The 20,216-nt window shown below is 37.7% G+C and overlaps 1 protein-coding gene across 5 annotated transcripts in view; it reads left to right on the forward strand.

Annotated features, from left to right (window-relative positions):
• Nucleotides 1-20,216, forward strand: part of IFT80 (intraflagellar transport 80) — a 156,148-nt gene that overhangs the window by 134,229 nt on the left and 1,703 nt on the right. For all 5 annotated transcript variants that reach the window (XM_044434434.1, XM_044434430.1, XM_044434429.1 and 2 more), the window contains 7 exons: nt 4,225-4,289; nt 5,273-5,408; nt 7,764-7,911; nt 11,555-11,726; nt 15,633-15,722; nt 15,829-16,001; nt 17,857-17,980. In XM_044434434.1, coding sequence (XP_044290369.1) covers nt 4,225-4,289; nt 5,273-5,408; nt 7,764-7,911; nt 11,555-11,726; nt 15,633-15,722; nt 15,829-16,001; nt 17,857-17,980 — 908 coding nt within the window. The remainder of the gene's footprint in view (nt 1-4,224; nt 4,290-5,272; nt 5,409-7,763; nt 7,912-11,554; nt 11,727-15,632; nt 15,723-15,828; nt 16,002-17,856; nt 17,981-20,216) is intronic.

Here is a 20,216-nt window from a genome sequence, read left to right on the forward strand (position 1 = left end):
GTTTATCAAATAGGCAGAGTCCTCCAGCTGCAACAGAGGACTTTACAGGGGAGCCATGCAGTAAAATGTCAATATTTGCCATGTAGAAAACCTAACACCTTTTGGAAATTAATTTTGCTATTTGAAATATAAAAGAAATGTAATCAGAATACCAGCGGTGAACATATTATTTCAGTAAAATTTCAAAACAAGGAAAGCAAAGTATATAATATCTATGCAAGAATTTGTCATTTTAGCTGAATTTTTCCTTGATTGCTGATCAATAACTTTTATAATAATTCAATCCCACAAAGTGTTGAAGGTTGAAGTAAAGAGTTTTTCCAAAATCAAGAGACATTTTCTTCTGGTAGTTCAAAATATCATTATCCAGGGAAACAAGTCAAGGTGCCCAGTAACTGCCCATGAGTTATTTGTAGGTTGCTTGCCCCACAAATAAGCCATGCTGGATTCTGATGGCACAGCAACCTTCACCAGCAAGGCTAGTAAAGGAAATCTAACCAGCAAGTGTGGTGGGGTTAACAAGCCACTTTAGCGTGTTAACCATACTGCAATCCAGTAAACTGAGTTAGTACAGCTTGCTTCCATTGTGGTTTCTAAACAATATAGCTAGCAAAGGTCAATTCAGAATTTCTGAAGTCTAACCTAGCTTGGAGAGATACTCAATTTCATCATTAAAATATTTGTTAGTAAATGAGAGTGCAGTACTTCCGTACTATTTGCTAGTTCAACAGTCACTTTTTAGTGATTTTTTTCACTTTTATCTACTTCAATAATTAATTAATACAAAAGAAAGCAAGATGAACTACTTTTTTCACCTGGCATGCTCCTTTTTTCCTCTCCTTTTTGAGAAATTGTTGAGTTAATAATACATACATTCTGCATGGTTTTATTTTTAAACTACTGTTGATAGTAAGTAAAAGTTTTGGTAAAAGAACAAGCTTATAACTATGACAAGGGAAACCTTACATCAAAAAGAGAGCACAGCACTGTCTCAAGTCACAAGTTATTTTCCTGTGTTTACACAGCTGGCGCAAACTAGCACTGGACGTAACCCTTCTTTTTCCTTTTCATATGCAACCAACAACATCAGAGCAGCACCTGTTCTCATAACATCGTTTTTTCCTGCCAATATAACCAGTGACCGCAAACCAATATCCTGTATCCTTCTAAAAGAAACTCATGACACTATGCTGAAATGAAAATGGAAGACTCTTTTCAAGTTAAACGTGCATGCCACATGGAAGATAGATGTCATATTATCAGCTGGATTTGGCATGTGATGTGGCAAAAGTGTTTGAAATTAATTGCTCATTTATATGTGTTGAGTGTAATGCTCAGTTATGATTTTATATGTTATAGCAGTTCTGCCTTTCTAATGCCCATTCCCCACAAACACAAATACTTAATCCTTGGAACAGTTAACAGGTTAAAGCATATACAAAACGTAACTTTGAATCAAATAAATAAATAAGTGGAAACACACTTTTTGCACTCCCTATGATCGAGAGAATCATGCTGCCCTCTCTGTGCACACTTATCTGGTCACTTTTTGCTTCTTGAAAAACAAACTTCCTTTACAAATAGCACACTGCTTTTCAAACTTGGAAGTGCTTAAAAATAGGGTGAGTCTGCCATTCAAGGGGAGAAAGTAAGTGCCTTAGGGTGCCTTAGGGTTTAATCCTTGTGGCATACATCATCATCTGTAGAGCCATAGGATTGTAGAGAACTCCTGTTCTGAGATCCTGTAGCCTCTGACCTACGACCTCAGAGCTATGCCTCTGAACGCAGAGCCCCTGCTACACTCCTCTTGCAACTGGCAAGAAAGAACCACACTGGCTGCCCCCTCCCACAGGATTAGAAATTGGCCTTGAAGTGGGAAAAAGAGGTGTGCTGGTGGTCAAGGAGGAGAGGAAGCTGGAGTGGCAACTTATGCCAGATCTAAACAACATTCCAGTCTCTCCCTACCCCTGGGAACTTCATGTAGGTAGCCAAAAATCGTTGTTTAGAAGTGCATGGCACAAAACAGAAGGCACTGATGAAAATTGCCAGTGCAGTGCCTCACACTGTGCATTGGCTTTACGTAAGCCTCTGCGTTCAGAGGGTTACATGCACTTCATGTGGAGAGCGTTGGATTGCATTCTCCCCATTTCATATTTAGAGTCAAGATGGGGATTCTTCTGGACCCTGAGCTCTCCCTTGAATCTCAGGTGTGCTCAGTGTCCAGCAGCTCCTATGAATATCTTTGACTGATTTTTTTAGCTATGTTCCTATTTCAATGAGCAAAGCCTCGACACAGTTATCCATGTATGGGTAACCTCTAGTCTGGATTACTTCTAAAGTGCTCTATGTGGAACTGCCTTTGAAAACGGTTTGTACGCTACAACTAATTCAGAACAGAACAGTGCAGCTGCTGACAAGGACTTGCCCTCGAGAACATATTACACCTGTCCTTTTTCAGCTGCACTGGTTACCTGTCTCAGTCCAGGCCTAATTCAAAGTGCTAACATACAGAGCCCTTAACAGCGTTAGGGTTAGGGTTAGGGAATGCCTCTCTCTATATGTCCCTACCCATTCACTTAGATTGTTCACAGAGGGCCTTCTCTGTGTTCCATCTCCCAGTGAAGGGGCGGGGGGGCAAGGAGAAGGGCCTTTTCTGTGGTGGTGTCTCACTTTCAGAACATGCTCCTTAGGAAAGTGTGCCTGGTGTCACTGTTGATCTCTTTTAGGCATCAGCTAAAGACCTTCTGTTCAAACAGGTGTTTATTAGCTAACTTGGTATTTTAATCCTGTTTTAATATACTTGCTGCTTTTCTTTTTAATTGGATTTTTCTCTTTGTACTGCCAGAATCTTATTTTTGTATCTCATATTGTTTTGTGCTGTTTTACTGGTTGTTTATGGTTTTAATGAATTGTATCACTTGCTGCTGTTTAAATTGACTTGATGCTTTGTTGTAAGCTGCCTGGAGAGCCTTCAGGCTATGGGGCAGCAAATAAATGCAACAAACAAACAGAAATATATATTTTAATATTATTAGGGCACAATCCTGTGTACATTCACTTCATAGTAAATCTTATTTCTGAGCAGACATGCACAGGACCACACCATTAATTTTTCAGAATTTCAAATTTGTATAATTGTTAATCCTATTTCTATGCTGAAGAAAAATTAAATATAGAACAATAGAAAATGTAGTTAACACAGATAAATTGTAGATAGCAGAAAAAATTGCTTAGTTTTTCTTATGACTTACATTTTTTTTACCTACAGTATTCAGTATTTTAGACACAGAAAACAACTATTTGGAAGATGAGACAACTTGGGAGGAGGGTTAAAGTTTAATATATGTTTTGACCCAGATCTGGATATCAGCACTGCATCATAAAAATAATACAATTTTAAAACAAAACAAAAATTGAAATCGAACACTTAAAGAGTTTAGATTTATTTTCCTGATCCTTTTCCTCAAATGACAAGGCTGTTAATTCTAGATTTTCTATTTGCAATAATCAGTCAAATGTTCTTTTATAAGTACTGTATAATAATTATTGCTTTGATCCATATGTAGAACAGAAGTCCAATTGATGTGATTGGGTGTACTCTAAGTATGAATAAGCTTGGGTCAAACCTTAAGATATTAAAATTATTGAAAAGCATGAGAACTGGAGTCAGTGTGGTATAGTGGTTCATAATGCATAGCAGGATCCCATAGACCCGGGTTCTAGTTCCCACTCATCCATGCAGCTAACTAGGTGACTTTGGCTCAATCATTGACTCTCAGTTCAACCTCAACCACCGGGTCGTAGTTGTGAGGAGGAGGAGAATTATATTAGCCAACTTGAGCTCCTTGAAAAGAAAAAAGGCAGGCTATAAATAAAAAGTAAAATGGGGTAATAGTGACAACACGTTGATTTGGATGCAAGAATACCTACCTTAAATTCCTGCTTTGCCATGGAACTCTTACTTATTTCACAGGTTTTGGAAAGGATTCACTAAAAAGCCAAGAGCAGTATGTGGGAAAATGAAATAGAAAAGATTGGCAAGAAATCTCTCAAAAGAGCAAGTGTATTTGAAACATAGCAAATAAAGAGTGAAATCCACCAAGCAATATCCGCATGTGATCCTCTACATGCATTCACTGCAAAAAAAATAAATGGAAATGAAGTATAATTCTTATATATTTTTCAATAATTTGTTGTCTCTTGTATCTCCCTTTTTAAAAATAGTTATTTATCTCTTTGAACCCTTATGTGCCAAGCCACTAGGAGATGGAAGGCCACTTAGTCATAAGGTAATGTATACAGAATACATAATTTAATATTTATGTAATTTACTTTGGAATAACATCAGAAAACATGATGAAAACCTTGGTAAACACAAATTGAAGTAAGTTGACTTGAGTAATTTCATTTTTGTAGGTTGTAAGTCTTATAAGTCCAAGTTTCTCATTCCAAGTATTCCAGCATGTTACCAGTTGAACTTCTGACCATGGAAGATCAATCTAGAATTCATAATGCAGTCTTACACATGTTTATTTTGTCATTCTATGCGATTAATGTCGCCCATGCCTAGGTTGAGTGTCATAGGATTGCAACCTTAATAACTTCGCCAACACATGCTTGGAAACACACGTTTTCTGAGATTGTGAAAGTGACAAGATAATGAAAGTGACAGATGAGCACGCATAATATCTTTCATTAATATAATGAAAAAGTGACATGATAATTCTACTATTACTTCAGTAAACTATTGTTATTGGTTGAATGTATTGATAGTGCTGGTACTGATATTTGTTAATGTATTGGTGAATCCATGAAAGTATATTTCTTCTGAGAAGTTTTATTAAAGTGAATCTGACTGTTAATGCACCTTAAGGTTCTAGTGTCTGAACATTTGCAGAGTTAAAACTATTCTTATTAAAACAGAATTCTACCAATAGGCCAAAGTGCTGTTTTAAGACTGATATAAGTGATATTTTTTACTCTGGTGTGCAAATTAGTTTGTTATGTTGAATGAGATAGCAGAAATAAGGAATTGGGACACTCAGATTTCAGGCTTTTCTTTGGAAAAATTGTCCTCTTTCACTGTAACAGTGTTGTTGTGAGAACAGAAATATAATCAAGAAATGATCTGTCATAATGTGTCCTTCATATAAGGTGAGAATATAATCTCATCAATATACAAAATGCTTATTTCCTATAATGGCCCATCCATGTGCTTATTTGTTTATTTTTATTTAAAAGTCTAATTTCTGTCCATTAAATGTTGTTATAGACAGAAATATTGGAAATTGCTCTAGACCAGAAGGGTCTTACAAATGAAAGGAAAATTGCTTTTATTGACAAAAACAGAGATCTTTTTATAACTTCTGTGAAACGCTTTGGGAAAGAACAGAAAGTTATCAAAATAGGTAAGTCTTGGCTTTCTGCAACATATTCCCCATGACCCAATTCCTTTATAGTATTGACATAAGGAAAACAAAAACTAAAATTAAGTTTATTTGCTTTAACTTGCATATATTTCTTTCAAATTGTATTGAAACTGTGAGTGTGTAATCTTCTAGTAGAGAATGATAAGGGCAGTGTAACACAAAATCCTTAAGGCTTCTTTGTTTCCCGTGCAGGACTGATTCTATCACTGTCTCAGCAGCACAACTCATTTTCATATAACTCCAATAATGAAGAGAGATCCCAGTCACATGGCAGAAGCTAACTTTGGACTGCTTCCCATGTCATCATAGCCCCAGTGACTGCATTAGAAAAGAAGAAAAGTTCCATTAGATCAAGTCCCAACTGGCATTCATTTTCCAAGAATGATGTTCATATGCTGCCTATTTTCAAGACAGCAAACAGCAGTAAAAATGTATATAATTGAAAAATAATAGAAAGGTGCAAAAATAAAAAATAATTAGATGAGTTAGAATTAAAAAAAAAATAAAACAGCATAAACCAAGCAATCTTCCTGCATGATGGTTTGTAAGACTAGGCATATCGTAGGGCTTCATTAACCCACTGTGACTTATTATACAAACCAAACCCAGACAACAAAATAAGCCACAGTCAATTCAAAAAACCAGAGAGCCCTGTGGTAAAAGAAAGGCTCACCTCTCTAGCTAAAGGGCCAGCAGGCACACAGCTTTCCCAGGCTCTCCAAGTGCTAAAATAGCACTCAGAGACAGCTGCAGCAGGGTTCTCCCATACTCTGCTAGCAGTGGAGAAGGCTGAGAAAGCCCCTGTTGTGGAAGGCAGGCTTGTCCCTTTCATTCAGAAGCCTCACCCCACATGTTTAGGAGACCTTTCCTCTGTGTTCAGGGCGACATGAGCATCCCCAAAAAACTGAGGATTCTGCTGCACATAGACATATATATTAAACACCTTTAAAAGAAGTTATCAACAGGCTATAAAGGTGCAATTTGAAATGTACACTGTGCCCATGCAAACAGAAAGCCATGCCAAATCATAACTGTGGCTCACTGATAACTCTTTCCCCAAAAGTCAAGCTGTGGCCAGCACTAAATGGCTTGCTGCAGCTCAGGGACATCTCAGTACTCCTAAAGTAGCCCCTGGTAAATTGCAGGGGGACTGAGTGGTGGGAAGAGGAGGGAAAGGTAGCACACAAGCCCTCCTGTGCCTGATTGCCTGTCAAATCTTAACTGCAGTATTTTTAACATGTTGTATGAGCCTAGCTGAGACCAGGTGATGAAGTTGCCAAATTGCTGTATTTCAGAGTCTTTGGAATAATCCTCCCATGCTTTTTTAACTTTATGCCTGTTGTTACAAGCAATAAACTATATTTGAGGTCTGAGTTTCTCTGAAATATATATCTTGCTGATTTGCCCATATATGGCATTTTACTAAACATGGCAAATCCAAAAAGTAAGTTGAAAGAAGCAAACAGAACATCAGAAGCAAACAGAACCCTTCTCCGGGAACCCTCTGTGAAGGATATTAGGAGGGTGAGTTCTCGGAGGAGGGCTTTCTCTGTGGTGGCGCCCAACCTATGGAATGCGCTCCCGGAGAGGTCTGCCTAGAGCCATTGTTATTTGTTTTTCGGCGCCAGGCCAATACTTTTTCATTTAAATGCTATTTTAATTGTTAAGGTTTATTTATTGAATTTAAACTGACCAGGCTGTTTCCACTATATTATGTATTTTATTTATTCTATGTATTTTTTTGTATTTATATGCGGAATTTTAATGATTGTAAGCCGCCCCGAGGCTTATGTGAAGGGGGCAGCATATAAGCTGTCTAAATAAATAAATAAACATCAGTCATGTAGGGGAAAAGGTTAAATATGTCGATGTAGGGGAAAAGGTTAAATATTTTTTAGATTCAAAGCACCTCTGAAATCATGGGAGTAACACCAGGCTGTATCTCATGGCAGAAGGAGCCTGGAACAGAAAAACCTGTGGTGTTATATTGGCCAAGGCATAAAACTCCAGTAGGAGGACTGAACTTTCAATCTACAGGCCAAAGAACTGGAAAAGAACAGGCAATGTATGAAGGGCACTCTCTACTTCAGAGAGTACACACAATGGACGATATGGAGAGGCTTTAACTAAGTATTCATGAATTCTTTCAGGCTTGTGCTACTTTATTATTGTGGCACAAATTATGGGTTAGAAGAAACAAAACATCATCCTGCACAGACAACACAAATCTGTTATTAGAATCATATTCACTGCAGAGAAGAGTTGAAAATGCTGGTGTTTATTATGCTGCCATGTGCTTGAACCGCTATTTTATTCTGCTTATTCTCTGTTAAGGAACAATGGTGCATACTCTGGCATGGAATGACACGTGCAACATCCTCTGTGGCATACAGGATACACGTTTCACAGTCTGGTACTATCCCAGTGCAGTATATGTAGACAAGGATCTCTTGCCAAATACAGTCTATGAAAAGGATGCAAGGTATTGTGTACTTTTATTGCTGCCTTCCTTCCTTTATTTATTTATTACGCATACAGACTACTCAATAACCAGATTTCTTTGGGCAGTTTTCTGTCGAAATGAAAGCATAGACAGTGAAGAAAACAACACAATAATAAGACTAAGACAAAACCATCTACAAAGAATAAAACATTGCAGTACAAAAACAAAAATAAAAAACCAACAGCAGAATGAAACTATTAAGATTGAACAACATTAAGACCAGTTCTTAAAATAACTATGAGAATAAAAATAAAGACTATAATATAGGCTACAGGCAAATCTCTCCAAGAAGGGATGTTCCTCAGACAGGGTGATTCCAATGAAACATGTCTGTCTTTTGTAATCACCCACTTCACCTCATTTGGCATGGAAGCTCAGAGGGGATTCTTAGACAGTTGACCATACAATGCAGGTAAATAGCTGAAGGCGTTCCTTTAGGTAGTGTGCTCCAAACCATTTGGGACTTTCAGAACTTAAAACCTGCAATTTAAATTGAGTCCCAAAATGGATTGACAGTCTGTGCAGATGGCAAAGTACTGACATAATATTGGCCAAACCAGCAATGCATAGTGGTTAGAGTGTTGGACTGGAACGTGGAAGATCCAGGTTCTAGTTCTCACTTAGCCATGAAACTCACTGGGGGGATGTGAGCTAGTTACAGGCTCTTAGCCAAACCCACCTCAGTGTTGTTGGGGGATAAAGTGAAGAGGAGGAAGATTATGTAAGATGCCTTAGGTTCCTTGTAGGAAAAAGTGAAATTCAAATAGTAATCTTTTAAACAATCTGGTTTCCAGACCATTTTCAAAGGCAGACCCATATACAACAGCAACAATCCAAACAGATGTTTACCAAAATATATGTAACTGTTACAAGACTTTATTTGGCCATGTAGGCCCATAATCATTCTTATTATTTTTTGAATCTGTCCAGTAGTAAATGTTCTTTTCTGGGTCACTTGTAAACATTTAAAAGAATAAAAAACAATAAAAATTAAAATGCAATAGAATTGACAAGCAGCATAGGAATAAGTAAGACACAGCTAAAAATTACTTATTTCTCTCTAAATGCCTGGGAGAAAATAAAGGTATCTGTTGTTGTTATATCAGGCATGGCTGATAAAATGTACTCTGATCCACTGAGGCCACCTGTACCTTTAATAGCATTGATTATTACATTATATATTCATTTACATGATATTTATATCCTGCCTGTTTTCCTCTTGTGAGGAATCCTCCCCATTTTCTTCTTGTGAGGAATCCTTCATGGCTTATGTACTCCTCTGCCAAAATAAAAAAAAACCTGTGAGGTAGGCTAGCCTGTCTGGCCCAAGCTCACCCAGTGAGCTTTATGGCTAAATGGGGATTAAAACTGAGATTGTCTGAGTCCCAATCCAACACTCTAACCACGGCATCACACGGCTCTTGATAGACCCAAGAACAGGTTGAATACCATTTAACCAAGCTGACAACCCACTTTCATCAAGTCCACTTATCTGGACTGGGTCTCTGTTTAAGGCTCTCATTAAATTCATTGCTGAGTCCAAGCATTGGTTCAAACCATTAACAGCCTTGATTGCATCAGATGAAAAAGAGATCATGCTGGGAGTTATCTTGGTATTGATAACTTGTCAGTCTACATCATTGGATAACTTCTCCCTACTCTCATGTAGATATTAAAGGAAAATATGGAGGAAAAGAGAGAACTCCAAGGAACCTCATAATAGATCTGTCACAGGGCAGAGCAGTAATTCTGCATCACCACCTTCTGAAACTAGCTGAAGTAAAAGTTGAACTACTACAGAAAAGTGTCCAAATCTGGAAGCCTGTCCAACAGAGATACCATGGTCATTGCTATGGATCAAAGCTATCGAGAGCTCCAAGTTTCCTCCAAGAGTGTAGGAAGTTGATCAGTGACCATTTGTTCAAGCAGCATGCACAAGAAAGGGATGCTAGCACCCACCCTATCGTTGTTTTCTTCTTCTGGGTCCAGGTTAGGTTTGTTCAGAAGCAGACTGATCAGTGCTTATTTTAAAGAGGTTAGAACCACATCCTCTCTCAAAACAAAATTTATGATTTCCAGTCAGTCTTCCTCTCCCTACTAAATATAATAAGCCAAGGGAGCACAGGACTGGGACTAGTTCCCACTCAGCCATCAAGCCAACTGGGTGACAAAGAAATGCTTTTTTGTCCCCTCGCCCTCACAGAATAGACTCAGTAATAAGCTCTGATCTATGTTCAGTTTGATTCACAAGTGTTTTCCTCCACTTGGATTCTAGTTGTTGTTCCTCTTATTTCATTGTCTTCAGCTTAGATTTATATCAAGGAGCTGCATGGACTCTGCAAAGAGGGCAAGGACATGTAGCACATTATCTTGCTTGCTGTCTTGGACATTTACATGTTCCATAGAGGGATCAAGGCATCAATAGGAGCACAAATTTTAGCAACAGGAAAATTCCCAAGAACCCTCTAGAATCCAATACTCTCCAGTGGCAGATAATTTTAATGTGGATCCCCTTGCAGAGGGGAAGATCTAAACCTCAGCAGGGAATTATCTGATGATGACAAGGGAAAAGATGTTAAATCCTGCACTTTCAGATCACCTTCTTCTTGCCCTACTGAGAAAAACACATCTAAATTGTGCCCTGCCACATGTGTCGGGCTAAATATATATTGGTACATAATTGTCACGGTGGCCATGAAGTACTGAGCCACTTCAGATTCAGTGGATTAAGCGTGTATGTTGAAGTCCCTCAAAACATTCACCCTCAAGTCTGACAGGGAAATGGAGACTAATGGTCACTAGGGTGTAGTACCACAGCACAGTCCCTAATCTGGCTGGCTTGCACGCTCAATGTAAATACAAACATTCAAGTTTGGCACTTGGACAGGAGGGCTGGAGAGGGAGCTGGAATTCCTGCAACACTGTCCCTTTTCCTAGGCTGCAAGTCTGTACTGGTGTTGCTTGAAGTACTCGGGGGAACAATGCTGTGAGAGACTAATTCCTTCTAGTTCACCTACCCAGGTCTTGCCATACCTCAAAGGGCCCTTCATGGTGCTCTGATGACAGTTTTATTTTGGGCCAACCTAAGCATTTCTCTGTCTAGTGATACAGTCTGTGACTTCACAATTGCCATCATTATTTTTACATTGCATTTATAGAATGTGCTTCTTTTTTCTATCAAGGAACCAAAGTGTCATACAAGATTTTGTTCCTCTCATGAGAGTATAATGAGGGAATGGTTGTGTGTAATTTGAAGTAGGGATTAAAAGTATGCCATCTCAGTTTAGCTCAAATTCTTCTCCAGGCAAAGCTTTTAAGATTTGAAAAATGTCTAAAAGTGCTTTTGTTGTTGCATATTTTCTCTGTAGGACAGTAAATACAGGCTAGCTTCTACTTGTTAATCTGGAAGTGACCCCTTGTAGCTATTGGCTTGAACTACCCACAGGAGAAGTGAAAAATAGATGAAGAATATGACCATCTTTCCATTGATGGTTAATGAATACTAAAAAGTGCAATTAATGCTTTAGAACAAATATTAATCTTTTATTTGAGCAACACTTCCAGTTAGACTATGATGATTCTAAAATAATTATTTGATATCTAATCATGTTTACCTCAACAGTGAATTCAGTAAAAATCCACAGATTGTGAGTTTTGTTGGAAATCAAGTAACTATCAGGAGAGCTGATGGCTCACTTATTCACATCAGTATTTCACCTTATCCAGCTATGCTTCATGAATATGTGAACAATTCAAAATGGGAAGATGCCATTAGACTATGTCGTTTTGTTAAGGTAAATATAAACTTCTTCAGCAGCATGAGCTTCTATGGTTTTTATATAAAAAACAATTTTGAGCCATTGTTCAGTTTTGAAATCCAAACCTGTTTACATTCTGTCAGGCTTCTGTATCCATCCACTGCCTCCACACCTTTGCAAACAGTCATCTTCGTACTCCATCACAGAATGCTTTTGGAACTCTGTTGATTTCTAAAAGTGCCTTGTGATGTACTGAAAGGACCATACTTCTCTGTTTCAGTGACAGTAATCATTCTAAATATATGTCAGATATGAGTCATAGCCATATATTTGTTGCAAAGATTTTCCTGACTGTATGGTTTTAGAATGCTGATTGTTGTGCACTGTTACACTGAACATTTTATGCTAAAATTGATAATCACACAAAGTTTATAGAATTAAATTCCATAGAAAGCTTTTTTTTTTTAAAGATGCAATTTGATACACTTTGTAAATGTGCAGTTCATTCTTGCTGATATAGCTCACCATTTGAGCTGAGTAGCAAACTGCCCTATCTGACTGTGCCTGGCCATCCTCCTGCTTTACACTGCTACCAGAGCCCTATTCTATGTGCCTTCTGGGCTCTTTAGCTGTAGGTTTGGCAGCCAATTTACTTTCTCTGTTTTCTGTACTTAAGGATTAGTAGCTTTTAAAGTCAGCCATGCTCTCTTTCTCTGCACCATTTTCTTATGCTCTTTGTGACACCACCATCCCCCCTCTCCAGCTGGCTGCTGGGGACAAGAAAAAGATCTGATTGATCACTTGCTGAGTGCTTTTGAAATTAGGCTGACATTCTGTCTTTTGTTTTAAAAGATTTTTAATTATTGTAGTTTTCAGATGATTGCCATGATTCATAAGTAAGCATATTTCATCTAATTCCTAGAATTGCCACAGTTGCTAACCTCAGAGCTGGTGCCATGGATAGCATGACTGAGCACACTGTAGGTACACTGCCCTCCAGGGACATGTTGCCAGTGCCTGGGGGCTCCTAGCTGTGCTGCTTCTTATTGCTTGTTCACCAGCTGCCTCCACGTGCACAGTTCGTGGCCAGACAGTGAGAAGACAGTGTGTCTCTCTTTAATTTACCTTCCGCTCACTCTCTCTGGATAGTTGTATGAATTGAATCCTGAAGGTGATAGCAAAAAGTTAGTGGAGATGGACCCACTCAGATAGGAGAGCCACTATGGGCATTTTGTGCAAGGGCCCTCCAAAACCTGCAGATAGCACTGCCCAAATTCTTAATCTATGGAGCAGCACTATTATCACAACTAGAAATGCTCTGTAGTTACATGCCTTAGTTAAATTTGACCATTCTGTGATTTTTCACACCATCTATTTGCCTCTCTGAAAGCAGGCAAGTATTAGTATCTGTTGATAACTAGATTAAGAATGCAATCCTATGGGTTATCTTCCTGACAGATACATAGATAGATCTATTCAAACTCTTTCCAGAAAGAGACAGGCAAGGCAGACACAATGATGGACGAGTGTATCCCAGGAAACCAAGAATGTTCATCTACATGGACCTCTGATCTCCCTGCACCTGATTGACCAGCAGTAGGAGGAGACAACAATGGAGAGGCTTCTTTATGCTCTCCCTAAGTTATTGCATCCTCAGAAGAGCAACTGCTGCCCTGATTTTCATAGAAGAAAAGGCAGGGACAAAGGAACGGAATTGGACCAGTGTCAGTTTTCCATTTAGAAGTTATAAGAGTTGTGTGCAGCCTCAGCCTCAGGGAAGGGAATCTGACATATCCTATAGTTCCTGGGACACTCTCTCGGGGATGGTAGGAATCCTTTTCCCATGTATTGTGATACTAGGCAAAACATTATAAACATACTGCAAAACAAGGTCACATCATGGCTGGCTGGGGGATGCTTGGAGTTGTAGGACTTATTTCTGCCTAAGCCTGGACAAGATTGTACTCTAAAGCTTTTGCTCTTTTCCATCCTTTTGTCTCTTTTCTGTTTCCTCAGTCTTCTGCTTTCTTTTGCAATATCTGTCTGTGGGGACAAAGCTTCTCTAATGTGGAATGCCCCCTATGATGGAGACAAAGAAAGATAAGATCACTGTTGGCAGATGTGTTCGCTGATGAACAAGTTGCATGATTACTTTAATACTTTTCCAAATCTCTACCAGCTTTGAAAAGTCTTCCAAAAAAGGAGCTAGAAAAGAAAATGATAATCCAGAGAAGTTCTTCAGTATTCTCAAAGAGCAGTTTCAGGAATGAAGTTCGTTTGTAACTGAACATTCACATAATTAGCAAATAAGGATTGGGAGGGAAGATTGTTCTGCAGTTAAGGACTTTTGCTGAGTTGCTGGATTCTTGACCTTGAACTATTATAAAGATATTATAAATCTTCTTATATTTTGCTTACTCATCCAAATACTGTGGAGGGGTCAGGAAGAGAGGCAGGGCAATTCCTTAAAAATCAAGTGATTCAAAATACCATCTCCTTTTAAGGTATAGGAAATGAAAGCTGATACAAAGAAGCGCTGTAGGAAACAATAAAATCTGATACTTCATGTTCAGATTTCCTTGATTTTAACTTGTAATGTTTTATTTATTTATTTTCTGTATTCTTAAAAGACACAGTCAAGCATAAAACCAACTGGCAAATATTTCTTAAACTTGCAGTCCTATGCAGGACTGAGCAGTATAACTCTGGCCATACAAAACATATAGTGCATGTTGTTCCAAGCAGCTCACTGAAAAAAGACTTCCCACAAAAAGACTCTCCGAAGGCTTAAGGAGCATGCTGTATGTGGTGAACTGTGGAGAAAAGAGGGGGTGAGCAAAATTAGGATGAGACATCTTGAATAAGTGGGAAATCGAATTTCACTGACATTTCTTTGGATCCAACCTAGTAAAAATATTTTCACATTCTTATATGCTTTGAGAAGGAAAGCACAGGCTTGATTTTAGGTTGATAGTTCTGGTGGCTATAATTTGTAACTGGCATAAGGTTTTACATAGCTGTATGGCTTTGACCAGTCCTTGTTTTTGATTAATCACCCAGGCTTAGAATGTAATACCTCTTTGATTCACATATAGTTTAAATCTGAATTTGCTGCTGAATATTTCCACTATTTGACAAATCGAGATTTTGATCCAGATTAAATGTTGATAGATATCCATATAGTGGTTATACTGTTGACGTATCCAAAATTAGTAAATATATCAGTCCTAAACACATGGGGCTTGACCTAACCAAATGAAGGCCTTTTAAGTATGTAGGAAGTTTCTTATGCGGATCAGGCTAAAGCCCTGTCTTGTTCAGTATTGTGTGGCCAACCACATGCCTATGGGAAATCACACTCTTCCATTCATATTCCTCTGTATGCATTTGGTTGTATATTGGAACCAATACATAGCTATCATAATGAATACCATTCATAGCCTTGTCCGCCATGAATTTGGCTAATCCAAAATGATGTGCATCAATACATCTTGTGGTAGCAAATTTCACTGTCTGACTTGAATCTTCGACTCCACACTTCATTGGATTATTACAGGTTCCAGAATTGTGAAAGAAACAAACACACTCCCTCTCCACTTTCTCAATGGAGTGGAAGCCGCCCCGAGGCTTATGCAAATGGGGTGGCATATAAGTTGTCCAAATAAATACATACATACATACATACATACATACCTTGTATAATTTTATACACCTCTGGAAAAACACCATCTTGATTTTTTTCTCTGTGAACCCATTTCAGCATAGCAATTAATATGTGTGGAGGAGAAGGGACAACAGCAATAAGGCTTTAACAGCATAAGATGAGCATTATCTTTGTCAGTACTAGTGGAGTTCAATTAATCTTTATTTGGCTTAAGACAAACTTTTCTATTATATAAGAGAAAAAGTTATCTTAAGCTTCATATTCTTGTTTCATTTCAGGATCAAACATTATGGGCATGTTTAGCTGCTATGGCAGTGGCCAATAAGGATATGAATACAGCAGAAGTAGCCTATGCATCAATTGGTGAAGTAAGTAAATCAGCTTTATGGTTTGGTGGAGAGGTTAGCTTTTTCTGAAGTAGAATTGTAACTTTAAATATGCTGATTTTATTTTATCTTTGTTTAAAAACAATAGATTGATAAAGTTCACTATATCAGTTACATCAAAGATCTTCCATCAAAAGAATCAAGACTGGCTCATATCTTGCTTTTCAGTGGAAATGTCCCGGAAGCTGAAACACTGCTGCTTCAAGCTGGCCTTATTTACCAAGCTATTCAAGTCAATATTAATCTTTATAACTGGGAAAGGTATCATGGTTTTTATAGTTACTCCAATTGCAAGGCTTATCTCTTTCTTTAATTATAAGTGCAGGATTTTCCATTCTTTTGCTGAACTATTTAATGCCTAACTTATTCACTAACATGCTGTTAAAGTCTAAATATTGTTTTAAACTAAAATATTAAATCCATCCCTCATTCCCACATGGCCAAAAATTTTGTGTTGGATGAATATTGAAATTAAAAGAATCTGGTTTTGTAGGTTCTTTAAAAAAAATTTTGTTACTGAGTCATGAGTGTAGAAATTGAGCTCGTTACTCATGCTCTTTAAAGAAGGGTCAAACTGGGCCTCTCTGTTGCTGCTATTACTTACATGTAATGACATGGATCCCAAGAAAGTTACTCTTCCCCAGGATTTCTCTAATTGGGATTTTTTTTTCACTCTTGTATCAGCAGATCACTATGCCATAGGACCAACTCTTCTCACTTTCAGAAATGGTTTGCCATGTGGCATGGGAAACTGTTGTTTGAGAAATTGAAACCCAAAACCTTTGATACAGAGAACATGTTTTCTTTACCAGAAAAAAACTCTGGTCATTGTATTAGTGCATCAGTACATCTTTAGATCTGTGTCAGTTCCTGGTTCATATGTCTTATTAATACTTCAAGTACCCAGTTAGGGGGAAACAACTGGAAGGGAATTTGAGGGAGGAAGTGAGAACCTCTCCAGCTCCATGTTTCCCTCTTCTAATTACCTCCTCTCCAGAAAGCAGAGACATGATGCTAAATTTAGAAACATGACCTGGCTGTTTATCAGCCTAAGATTGTTAACTGGGAAGTCCTTGGTCCAGATGTTACCGCCTGCATAAATTTACTAGGTGGCCTTAGGCATGCCGCTGTTAGCTTATGCTCCCTTGCCCCACCTACAATATGTGAGCCTATCTCACAAGCCTCTGTTAAGGATTATTGAAATAATGTATGGGAAGCATTTGAAATGGTTGAAAGTGCTATGAACAGGCAGGCTATATATTAGTTACATTTGTATATGCCCAGTATATATCAGGTTCTGCGACAGTCTCCCACCGAGGCCCTGGTGAGACCCAGACTTTTTTCACTTTACAAAAGTTGCCACAACCTGTGCCTTCAGAACATAGTCCTTGTGCAGGGTGGGAAGAGCCTCATAAACACCTTCCAGAATGTCCTGCTAGTGCAAAAGGGAATTAGATTTTACACTAGCAACATGGTTGTTTTTAGAGTGGGGAGGCAAATTTGAAAGCAGTTTACCCAAAGTATTCAGTTGAAAGCTTTATGGGAACTCTGTGAAAGCAGGAGCTCAGATGCATATTCATATTGGATATATACGGCCTTCCTCAATTCTGATAGGAATGGGTGGGCTTCTGTTTATCTGAAGCTCCTTACATATACTAAAACCATTAAATTAATGTTGGTTTGAGAGCTGAGATCTGATCTTTGATATCACAAAAGTTAGGATCCAGCAATATTCAATCTGTTGTGGTCCTAGTGGCAATAATTTATGCTTAGACTCACTGCAACAGATAAAAGCATTTTAATGCATAATAATGGTACTTTAAAATTGTTACTTTAAATTGTGAAAAAAAAACTATATTCAGTGAAGAAAATACTTTTGTTTTTTATAGTACTGTAAGGACAATAGATATATAAAGGCTTTTCATCAGAAACTTCATAAACATTTGTCTAGGCCACCATTGTTGCCAGTGCTAATGCTAGGTTTGTTCTCGCTTTGTCAGGAAAACTTTCCATCAGTGTAGTCACTGTACAGCATGTATTTTTATAAAACCAAAGCATTTGTAATTAGGCCAGTTTCTGAGTTCAGCCTGATGAGCTCATTATTGTTTTCTTCTAGGGCACTAGAACTTGCTGTGAAACACAAGACACACGTTGACACGGTTCTGGCTTACCGACAGAAGTTCTTGGATGACTTTGGTAAAAAAGAAACGAATCAGCGATTTTTGCAATATGCAGAAGGGGCAAGTATTCTATAGAAGCTGTGTTTTACATTTTCAGAAACTCGCCCTTGTGAATATGAAACAATTTAAGCCTGTAGTCTATACTTCGAAACACTTTGTGTTTGTAATTTATTTCACAGTTTTTAATCTTTTGTTTTCAGAGCATTCATTTTAAACGTTACATTTTATATGAACTGAGCCAAAGTATGTCCTAACAGTTTTGAAACTTATATCATGTAGCTAAGTGATATAGCTGTAGAACTATATTTGGGGGTAGATAAAAATATGAAGGTGATTTTTCCCTATTACCCAAGCTTTAAAGATTTTAGTTTCATTCATGCAAACTGATTGGGAAAATATGCTGTCTGTTCTGTTCATATATATGCTAACACTATTCTTATATTGACATCATGTAGGATCATTTTAGCAATAACCACTGTGCTGTCTAGCTTAGCACAGCTTTTTGTAAAGTATGGTGAATCTTATCTGAAAATCAATGCACCTTTGGAAACCTACATCATAGCCTTCACACTCCCTCATATATGAGAGGAATAAAGACTTTAAAAAGTAAACATGTGGGATTTAACTTGGCCAATAATATCTGGCAAGTGTTGCCTATACTATAACATATTTCAGCAGGATCCCACTGAAACAACCTAAAACAGTTGTGAAAATGGAGACCTCAGGTGGCTCTAAAATCACAGCTGTTCTTGGTGCCACCTTTGGTGGAAATGAGTCTATTCTAAATAGGACTTAAACTGGATTTTAGTCATGGCCAGTGTTGAAGAGATGCTTAATTAGGGATAAGAAATGACACTATTATCAGAAGCCTCTTGATACAATTTATCCAGTTTCTGTTTTGTTCCTGAAATAAAATCACAGAATAAAAAAATAAAATAAAAAAGGATATAACATAATAAATGGGAAAGCAGATAAATTTCAAATTTTCCTCACTTACCTGTAATGACTATAATAGTCCCTAAACTCAAGCAGTTGATGGAGGTTCAAAATACTTTTCATAAATAGCTGCATTCTAGATTATAGGCAGTATCCAAACTGTGCTGCTGTGTTATCACACATGAGTGTACACTAGTGTAAACCAGCATATGTTCACTTGTTCAACATAACTAGTGCTTGTTAGGCAGTGTCAAAATTTCTATATATTTTCATTCACACTTTACATTTGCACTATGCATTTCCATTCACGCTTTGAAAATGTCCAAAGGAGCTTACATGTGTCCTTGATTTTATCCCCTCTCCGATACATGCTTGACTCAAAGTATGTGTGTGTGGGTTTTTTTACTAGAGTAACTTATCTAAAATTGCAGACTTTTTCAGGAAAAGCAGAACTTGCTCTGTGTCTAAGGTAATGGCTACCAAGCCTGTTCTATTCTTAGAACAATGGATGTGGGAACAGACTTTGTTATTGGATTACAGATAATTAGAAATTGTCCCATAGCTCAAATTAATTGAGCTTGAGAGAATGCATGAAAAATACATATAACGGTAAAATATATGTGGCAAAAAGATACGTTTTGGTTGCCTGTTAAAAAGTGCCACATTTTTATTGCATTTGATGTGCATTTATTGTACTTTATTTCTGTGGGATTAATTTATAGGGCAAGCCTGAGTGTGTTTGCCCAGAAGTTCTACAGTATTTAGTAGGGCTTACACCTACCTAAACTTCTGTAGGACTGCAACCTTAGTTAACCTGAAATAAATACAATTTCAGTTGAAAAATCGGTTTGGCTCTCGAGAGGCAGTACATCACATACATAATGCACATTCTCAGAACATACACCAATCCATATTTGTAGAACCAAATCTACCTTTATTATAGAGAATATCTGAATTATTATGATGATTTAAAGTGCAACACATTCATTCATGCATTTTGAAATAAAATTATTTAGGAATTCATGTCTCTAAAGGCCCTGAAATAAAAACTTTCTAGCCGTCTCTGTTTCTTCACATGTGCCTGTTCATCATTTGATGACTGCAACAATGTTATATGAATAAACTTGCCATCACAGATATAAAACACTACCTTTCATATCACCTCAAGTACAATCATTTTCAGTGGGGTCAATTAAACAAGTTTAGTTACCAGTCATCAGATCTACAGAAATGAAGTAATGCACACATGTATGAATTGGGCCAAAACCATAATAAGTGACTGATTGTTTCATGTACATCCTTGTTCTTTCCCTTTAAAATACTTGCACTATTAAAAGAGATCTCAGAACCATCAAATTAA

Source organism: Varanus komodoensis, unplaced genomic scaffold, assembly GCF_004798865.1.
Source record: "Varanus komodoensis strain SLA01 unplaced genomic scaffold, ASM479886v1 scaffold28, whole genome shotgun sequence".
NCBI lineage: Eukaryota > Metazoa > Chordata > Lepidosauria > Squamata > Varanidae > Varanus > Varanus komodoensis.